The sequence below is a fragment of the Equus przewalskii genome, chromosome 11 (genome assembly GCF_037783145.1).
Source record: "Equus przewalskii isolate Varuska chromosome 11, EquPr2, whole genome shotgun sequence".
Classification (NCBI taxonomy): Eukaryota; Metazoa; Chordata; class Mammalia; order Perissodactyla; family Equidae; genus Equus; species Equus przewalskii.
The window spans coordinates 24,812,374-24,821,970 of NC_091841.1; the positions used below are offsets into that span (position 1 = coordinate 24,812,374).

Below are 9,597 nucleotides of genomic sequence, written 5' to 3' on the forward strand. Positions count from 1 at the left end.
AAGGAATAAAAGGAATCCAAATAGGGAGGGAAGAAGTGAAACTCTCGCTGTTTGCAGACGACATGATCTTATATATAGAAAACCCCAAAGAATCCATTGGAAAACTGTTAGAGGTAATCAACAACTACAGCAAAGTTGCAGGGTATAAAATCAATTTGCATAAATCAGTAGCATTTCTATACTCCCGTAATGAACCAACAGAAAAAGAACTCAAGAATACAATACCATTCACAATCGCAACAAAAAGAATAAAATACCTTGGGGTAAATTTAACTAAGGAAGTGAAGGACCTATCTAATGAAAATTACAAGGCCTTTCTGAGAGAACTGGATGACGACATAAGGAGATGGAAAGACATTCCATGTACATGGATTGGAAGAATAAACATAGTTAAAATGTCCGTTCTACCTAAAGCAATCTACAGATTCAACGCCATCCCAATCAGAATCCCAGTGACATTCTTTACAGAATTAGAACAAAGAATCCTAAAATTCATATGGGGCAACAAAAGACCCCGAATTTCTAAAGCAATCCTGAGAAAAAAGAACAAAACGGGAGGCATCACAATCCCTGACTTCAAAACATACTACAAAGCTACAGTAATCAAAACAGCATGGTACTGGTACAAAAACAGGTGCACAGATCAATGGAACAGAATTGAAAGCCCAGAAATAAAACCACGCATCTATGGACAGCTTATCTTTGACAAAGGAGCTGAGGGCATACAATGGAGAAAAGAAAGTCTTTTCAACAAATGGTGCTGGGAAAACTGGAAAGCCACATGTAAAAGAATGAAAATTGACCATTCTTTTTCACCATTCACCAAAATAAACTCAAAATGGATCAAAGACCTAAAGGTGAGACCTGAAACCATAAGGCTTCTGGAAGAAAACGTAGGCAGTACACTCTTTGACATCAGTATTAAAAGGATCTTTTCGGACACCATGCCTTCTCAGAGAAGGGAAACAATAGAAAGAATAAACAAATGGGACTTCATCAGACTAAAGAGCTTCTTCAAGGCAAATGAAAACAGGATTGAAACAAAAAAACAACCCACTAACTGGGAAAAAATATTTGCAAGTCATATATCTGACAAAGGCTTAATATCCACAATATATAAAGAACTCTCGCAACTCAACAACAAAACATCAAACAACCCAATCAAAAATGGGCTGGAGACATGAACAGACATTTCTCCAAAGAAGATATACTGATGGCCAATAGGCACATGAAAAGATGCTCATCATCGCTGATCATCAGGGAAATGCAAACCAAAACTACACTAAGATATCACCTTACACCCGCTAGAATGACAAAAATATCTAAAACTAATAGCAGCAAATGTTGGAGAGGTTGCAGAGAAAAAGGAACACTCATACACTGCTGGTGGGAATGCAAGCTGGTGCAGCCACTATGGAAAACAGTATGGAGATTCCTCAAAAAATTAAAAATAGAACTACCATACGATCCAGCCATCCCACTACTGGGTATTTATCCAAAGAGCCTGAAGTCAGCAATCCCAAAAGTCCTGTGCACCCCAATGTTTATTGCAGCACTGTTTACAATAGCCAAGACGTGGAAGCAACCTAAGTGCCCATCAACAGACGAATGGATAAAGAAGATGTGGTACATATATACAATGGAATACTACTCAGCTGCAAAACAGAACAAAATCATTCCATTTGCAATAACATGGATGGACCTTGAGAGAATTATGTTAAGTGAAATAAGCCAGCGAGAGAAAGATAATCTGTGTATGACTCCACTCAAATGAGGAATTTAAAATTATGGACTAAGAACAGTTTAGTGGATACCAGGGGAAAGGTGGGGTGGGGGGTGGGCACAAAGGGTGAAGTGGTGCACCTACAATATGACTGACAAACATTAATGTACAATTGAAATTTCACAAGATTGTAACCTATCAATAACTCAATAAAAAAAAGTGTGGTTTACACAAAGGATTCTCTTCATGAATGGGTAGCTAATACGCCTTCATTTGATTTTTTTTGTTCTGTAAAGATAATGCAGAAATTTGTGGTCTTAGTTTTGTTTTAACCTCCATCTGATGGATTGCCAAACACACCTGCTTCAGACAATTCTTCTAATGTAAAGCTGCTCCACTTTATATCAATACAAATCTGTTGATTACTCCAGATCTCTGGGAAGGGTGGCCTTTCATTTCTCTAAATTCCCTTCATCACGACATTTTCTCTAATGAGCTACATGGTATTGTTTCATTTATAAAGACGGGATGAGACTGGAGCTAAAATTATTAGAATAATTAAAAAATCAATAACTGACTGAGCTGTGCTGGATGTAATTCCATACACACATTTGTGACCTCGTGTATGCCTTGGAAATCCTTGTGAGAGAGGTATTATTTTTTCTACTATTTCTTCTCCTGATCTTGATTTTTTTATATTTCCTTCTTCCTTTTTGTTTGAGGTATAATAGACATTCAACATTATATTAGTTTCAGGTGTACAACATAACAATTCAATATTTGTATATATTGTAAAATGGTGACCACAATAAGTTTAGTTATGACCCATCAACATAAATAGTTATAAAATGTGTTTTTCTTATTATGAGAACTCAATATCTACTGTCTTAGAACTTTCAAATATACAATTCAGTATTATGAACTATAGTCACCATGCTGTACACTGCATCCCCATGACTTATATATTTTATAACTGAAAGTTTATACCTTTGATCCCCTTCACCCATTTTGCCTATCCCCTCATCCTCCACATCTGGCAACCACCAATCTGTTCTCTCTATCTCTGAGCTTGTTTTTTTAGATTCCAAATATAATTGAGATCATACAGCATTTGTCTTTCTCTGTCTGACTTATTTTGCTCAGTATAATGTCCTCAAGGTCCATCCATTTTATCTCAAATAGCAAGATTTCTCTTTTAGGGCTGAATAATATATATATAACGTTATCCACTCATCCATAGATGAACACAGGTTGTTTCCATATCTTGGCTGTTGTAAATAATGCTGTGATGAACATGGGGGTGCATATATCTTTTGAAGTTCGTGTTTACCTTTTCTTCAGATAAATACCCCAAAGTGGAATTGCTGGACCACATATTAGTTTTATTTTTAATTTTTTGGGGAACTTCCATACTGTTTTCCATAGTGGCTGCACTAATTTACATTCCCCCCAACAGTGCACAGGGTTCCCTTTTCTATACGTCTTCATCAACACTCATTATTTCTTGTCTTTTTGAGGGTAGCCATTGTAACACATGTGAGGTAACATCTCATTGTGGCTTTGATCTGCATTTCCCTAATGATTAGTAATTTTGAGCACCTTTGCATATACCTGTTGTTCCTCTGTATGTTTTTTTTGGAAAAATGCCTATTCAGATCCTGTGCTCATTTTTAACCTGTTTGGTTTTTTGCTCTTGAGTTGTATGAGCTCTGTATATATTTTGCAGATTAACCTCTTATCAGACATATGATTTGCAAATATTTTCTCCCATTTGGCAGCTTGCCACATCTTCTTATTCTTATTCATCTTTTTAATGACAAGGAAATTGAGGCTAAGAGATGTCCTGTTTCCTTCCTCAAGGTATATGCCTAGCATGTGGCAGAGCCATTGTATAATGTCAGATTATAAAGTCTGGGTATAAATCATACAACATCAAGATCTCCCCTGAATTCATCTTCAGATGTAATTCTAGCCATCTCATGCATAGAGGCACAACATATGCCAAGATTTCTCTGAACGACACTGACCCAAGAACCAGAATAAAGGCTCTCAGAAAATTATTCTCCTTTCTGAAAAAAATTTTTCTACTGAGAGCAGCCAGCTGAGAACACCTTTCATGCCCTTCTGGTATAAATGAAGCTGTGGACCGTTATCCAAGCCACTCTTCATTTAGTCCCCGTCCTGATCTAAATCCCTAACCTACATACATGTTTTGATGTCCTTCAGCCAAATTGAGTCTCATGTTAAAATGTCCTTGTTGCTGCATAATTTCCCTCAGGCCCCTCTAAATCCCTAATTAACCTTTCATACCACTTTTACACCTGTCATTGCATCTTCCATGGCTGTAGTTTCCAAAGGACAAAAAGAGAAATCATCTATCTCGTCTTCTGTTGGGGGTTCACAATATCTACCATTTTGTGACAACTAAACAGTTTGCTGTTGTTGTTGAAGGTTTTGAGATCCACCACGCAGGAGGAGCTGGAGGCAGCACAGAACAAACCTCCTGTGTATGACTTGTTCCGCACACGCAACCTGCGTAAAAGGATCTGTGTACTGTCCTTTATGAGGTAGGCTTCACACAGTGTGTGAGGAACTTTAAATAGTGGATACATGATTCTACTTCTTATTTCAAAAATATAACATGCTGTAGGGACAGACTTGAGATAAAACAAGAGAAAGCAATAAAGATAATTGCTATGTCTGGAGGTAGACAAATTGTTGTGAAAAGACCAACATAGAACTAACTGTACAGTTAGGAGTTTTGTTATCACATCACTCTACCAGGCTTATCATTGGAGATGAGGTTGAGAACTTCAGTCATGGCACAGAGTTTGACTTTAAGTTTCTTCACTTGTTTGTTTTCATTTTAATTGAGAGAAAATTACAAACAGTAAAGTGCTGAAATATATGAAGCTCAATGAATGTTTCCATATGTGAGTATATAACCATCACTCAGATCAGGATACAGAAAAACTCTAAAACCCTAGGAGGCCTCCCTCAAGTATCCTTCACAAAAACACTCTCTACCTCCTAAAAAAACTAAGCAAAAATTATAAGCTCCATTATCATATCATTATTTTATGATAATTATTAAATCATTAACTTGCAAGGAACTTGCATATAAAATATACCCAATGTTTATTTTAATCATGTATGGTAAGACACACAGACTCAGGAATGATTGTCATGAAGGAACTTTATACCACAGATCCCTAGAAAGAGGAGGCATGAAACAGCACACAGGGCCATTCAGGGAGGTAGCAGGGTCAGTTAGAAGGCCAAAGAGAGAAGGAAAGAAAGAGCATGGATAAGAGACTTTATTGGCTTTTTTTGTTGGAAGGAATGTGAGAAGAGAGTAGGTAACCTGAATTAGATTAGGATTCGATAGTTTGAATAATTTTAGGGGACTCTGAGCTGTAGTGGTGATCTGTAGTTGTCCAGTACCTCACCCTGGGGTGATTTAGGGGAGGGGGGATATTGGCTTGGTGTGTGAGTTTGATAAAAGAGATGGTTGGGGGTGTGAGCTATGGATTGTTGGCTTGCATATGAAAGGTACTTTCACAGGGGGGTCATTTGCTATCTCTAGGAATTATCTAGCCCCAGAAAAAGCAGACTCTCGAGTATCAAGGCCCTAAATACCAGAGTATCAAAAATACATAAAATAAGAGAATACAATCAACACAGAAATATTCTACAAATCAGACTATGCATTTATTCTTTACACCTACCCCTAGTTTCCTGGCTCAATATTATCACTTGTAGGACAGAGAATCTAAACCCCATGGTATCTTTCTTTCCTCCTGTTCCCCACAGATTTACAACCTTCCTTCCCTATTTTGGCCTGAATCTCCATGTCCAGCACTTGGGGAAAAATGTTTTCCTGTCCCAGGTTCTTTTTGGTGTAGTCACACTTCCAAGCAATTATGTTGCACTTTTGGCACTGAATCACCTGGGCCGTCGAGTCAGCCAGATGCTTTTCCTGTTCCTGCTGGGAATCTCCATTCTGATCACCACATTTGTGCCTGAAGGTGAGAAAAGAGCACACGTTGAAGCACCCAGAGAAGATGTGTTCCTTGCATTACTCATGAATTGTACTGGTCACACCTATTCAAAGCCCTAAGGAAATGCAGATTAGGTTCTAAAAATTCTCTGAAACCAACCTGAAAGTTCAGCATATATTTTGCCATCAAGTTTTTGGGAAAGGAGCTCAAGTTCAATTAAGGTTGGCTCTGATATATGATGTATTCATTATATCCAAGAAGTATCTGGAAACTGGTGCCATTTCCACCAGCTCCACCAGATTGATTGACCAAGAATAATGATCTCCAGCTTATCTATTAACATAGGAGTTCTGTTATTTTGTTCGTCTCTTCTGCTTGACTAGCCCCTTGTCAATATTGTGTAACTCCTAGGTTTTAAACTCTCAAAGACATGGATGGATCTTACACCCTCAGTAATTGCCCACATGACAGTCTTAAGTTCTGTGTTAAGGACGAAGGGGATACAGCACAGAATTAATGGAAGACAGCACCTGTTGGACTTAACTCTGTCTCTCTGTTTCTGGCAAATCTCAGCTATGAATGGAGAGTTGATGAAATAACTCAATTCTTTTATTCTTGTAAGTCATAATATGCAGATAAGTCACATTTATTACCTGATTAGACATAGCACATTTTCTGCCTCTGTGCAGTTTCTCTACCATATATGTTATCCTTGCAAACACCTCCAATAGAGTCTTCTTCAGTTGTAGTTTGAGGGATGCTGATTCCTTCAGCTCTGATTTCCTGAATCTCACTGGTCTTCTTCTTTCCAGAAATGCAGAGCTTGCGTGTGGCTTTGGCAACTTTCGGAGTAGGAGTTTCTTCTGCTGCCAGCACCAGTTCTGCTACCCATGGAAATGAACTGATCCCCACTGTAGTCAGGTACAGAGCTCATGGATGATCTGTCAGGATCAAAATACGCCTTTCCTAGATAACTGACACTTATTGGTGGAGGAAAACTAAGACTGGCTAGTTATCAAAAGGAGGGATGGGCAAAAGGGACAAGGGGGCACATATGTATGGTGATAGATAAAAATTGGACTACCGGGGGTGAGCAGGATGAAGTGTATTGAGGAATTGGTAAACAATAATGTACACCCGAAATTACACAATGTTATAAACAATCGTAATCCCAATAAAATTACTTGGGAAAAAAAGTAAATGAAAATAGTAATAATAATAATAAAAATTACAGCAAAATATCATCAAAAGCTGACTTTTTGCCCTGAACGGAGATAGATCCTTTTATGTTTCTTCTCATGTAATCTTCTGAACTACATGAAGGGTAAATGTTATGAGTAACAATATTTTTTCAATGATCAAATTGTGTTTTAATGCATATGTGAACTTGAAAAAAATTCCTAGCAAATAAGAGAGAAAATGTCCAAAACAAGACTATGGCATCAATTTCCATGTCTAAACACACTGATGTGCTGTCTCCCATAACCAAAACAAACTAATAAATCGCAAATTATATGTGTGGATTTTCACCAGATTTTTTTGTATTATTGTTTGCACCCGAAGAGCAGTAGCTGTAGGAGTCATTGGAATTGCTGCTAATATTGGGGCAGCTGTGGCCCCCCTCTTGATGATCCTAACGGTGTATTCCCCCCACCTGCCCTGGATCATCTATGGAGTCTCCCCCATCCTCAGTGCCCTTGCTGTCCGACTCCTTCCTGAAACCAGGAATCAGCCCCTGCCTGACTCCATCCAGGATGTGGAGAATGAGTGAGTAGACCTCTTAGCTGTCCCTTAGGGTTGCTGTGCACTATAGGTCTGTGATGAGGAGGGCAGAACACCATTCAGGGTCATTATCTCCAGGGGAATGTTGAGACCCAGACTATTGCCATGTGGTCAGTGCTTTGGTTCAGCTCCAACCTCATCCCTCCCCCACAGTGATCTCAGACTCCCCAAAGCCTCCCCAGATCACACAGATCTGCTCTACCCAGGCTGAACCAGTAGGTTTAGTGGCGAAGAGGCCAAAATTAGGTGCCCTAGTGTGACACATACAGCCTTGAAGTTATTTCACAAACATGCACAGATTCAAACACCAGGTTCTCATCCCCCTGTCCCTGGCAGCCCTCAGCCCAGGGAGTGCAGGTAAGCTCTCTGAGACTGCTGGTTCCTGTAGGCCTGTATAATTTGATTCTTATTCTCCGGAGAAACAGAACCAATACGATGCATATATATACAGTGAGACAGATTTATTTTAAGGAATTGGCTCACAGTATTGTGGGAGCTGGCAAGTCTGAAATCTGTAATCAGGGAGGAGCCTGGAGACCTAGGGAAGAGCTGAAGGAAGAAAAGTGTTCTCCATTCTAAAGGCAATCTCGAGGCAGAATTCATTCTTCCTCTGCGGGACCTGTCTTTTTCCCTTAAGGCCTTGAAATGATTGGCTGAGGCCCCTCTCACATTATGGAGAGTGATGTGCTTTGCTGACAGTCTACTGGTTTAAATACTAACAACATCTAAAAAATACCTTCACGGAAACATCTAGACTGGTGTTTGACTCAATATCTTGGCACTATTGCCTAGCCAAGTTGACATACAAGATTCACCATCACAAGACCTGAGTCCTGCCCTGGTCACTGACGAATCTGAGGGAGGTCAGGGAGAGGACAAGAGCCCCTCCCTCAGCTGACAACATTTCTCAGGGAAAAGTGTCCTGTTGTGCTGCCTGTGAGATTCAGATCAACTGGTTTTCACTGGGAATGAAAGTGTTGAGAATAGAGATTTTAAAGTGATAGAGATTGGGAAAGGATTCTAAAACTTTTCTGTGCTTCCCTTTCCTCTTCTAAAACCCTTCTTTCCAATGCCATGGTGTCCAAGGGTGACAGTAGAAACTATGAAAGCTGCTTTCCCAGATCCTGCTTGGGACCTGGGTCTTTTTCTTTACAAGATTTACTCAAACCCCTGGGGCAGGGTTCATGGTTTATAGTAACGCTAGCTGGTGAAGGATAAGCTTGCTCTAAAGAATGCAGGGCATCTGTGTTTATTCCACATCTTTTCATTTTTTATGTTTGTTTCCTTGTATTTTTACCAGGAGAAAAGACTGGAGGAAAGCAAAACAGGAAGAAATTTCCATGAAAGTGACACCATTTTAAGGAATTCCCGGAGCTAACTAACTGCTGATTGAAGTGCAAAATAAATGGGAAAAATGAAATAATTTATCATAAGGGAAAATTTGTAAAATAAATAAATAAAAATATTTAATGGAAAAATGTTTTTTTCTAATTGCAATATTCAATTACTAAGGATAAAATACCTATAATTAATCATAATAAGAAATGTGAAGAAAATCATAACATTTTCAAAAAACTGAGAACGTTTGTATAATTGTGGATAACCAGCATATTTCTGGATAGGAAGATTGATTAGTACTAAAAGTAACAATTTTTCCCCTAATTAATTGGTATAATAATTGATGTAATTATAATGGAAAACTACATACTTTCAGAAGAATTTAAAAAATAGTTATAAGTTTATCTAGAAATTACAATAAAGTGATTCCTAAAAAGAGGACTATGGAATGAGAGGAGGCTGGCTATCATATAGGGTAGCATATGCTGGACTTTATTATAGATGCAATAGTCAAAATAGTAGTAGCAGATCCATTTACATATAAAAGGAAATCCAGAAACAGACTATAGTAAATGTAACACTGAATATATAATTTTGACATCAGAAGTCACAGGGCAAAAGACAGGATTATGCAACAAATAGCGTAAATAACTATTTAAAAACAAATGACTAATGATGTGACTTCATACTCTACATCGAAAAATATTCTGCTTTAATAAATGTTAAATGGAATAAAAAAACTAAACTTTTCTT

General features: G+C 38.3%; 1 protein-coding gene across 3 annotated transcripts in view; it reads left to right on the top strand.

Moving 5' to 3' along the window:
* The window catches only part of LOC139074497 (organic anion transporter 7-like), a 41,406-nt gene extending 32,422 nt beyond the window's left edge, over positions 1 to 8,984 (top strand). For all 3 annotated transcript variants that reach the window (XM_070565362.1, XM_070565360.1, XM_070565361.1), the window contains 5 exons: positions 4,175 to 4,290; positions 5,537 to 5,751; positions 6,537 to 6,645; positions 7,288 to 7,491; positions 8,807 to 8,984. In XM_070565362.1, coding sequence (XP_070421463.1) covers positions 4,175 to 4,290; positions 5,537 to 5,751; positions 6,537 to 6,645; positions 7,288 to 7,491; positions 8,807 to 8,867 — 705 coding nt within the window. In that variant the 3' untranslated portion in view covers positions 8,868 to 8,984. The remainder of the gene's footprint in view (positions 1 to 4,174; positions 4,291 to 5,536; positions 5,752 to 6,536; positions 6,646 to 7,287; positions 7,492 to 8,806) is intronic.
* The last annotated feature ends 613 nt before the right edge of the window (positions 8,985 to 9,597 follow it).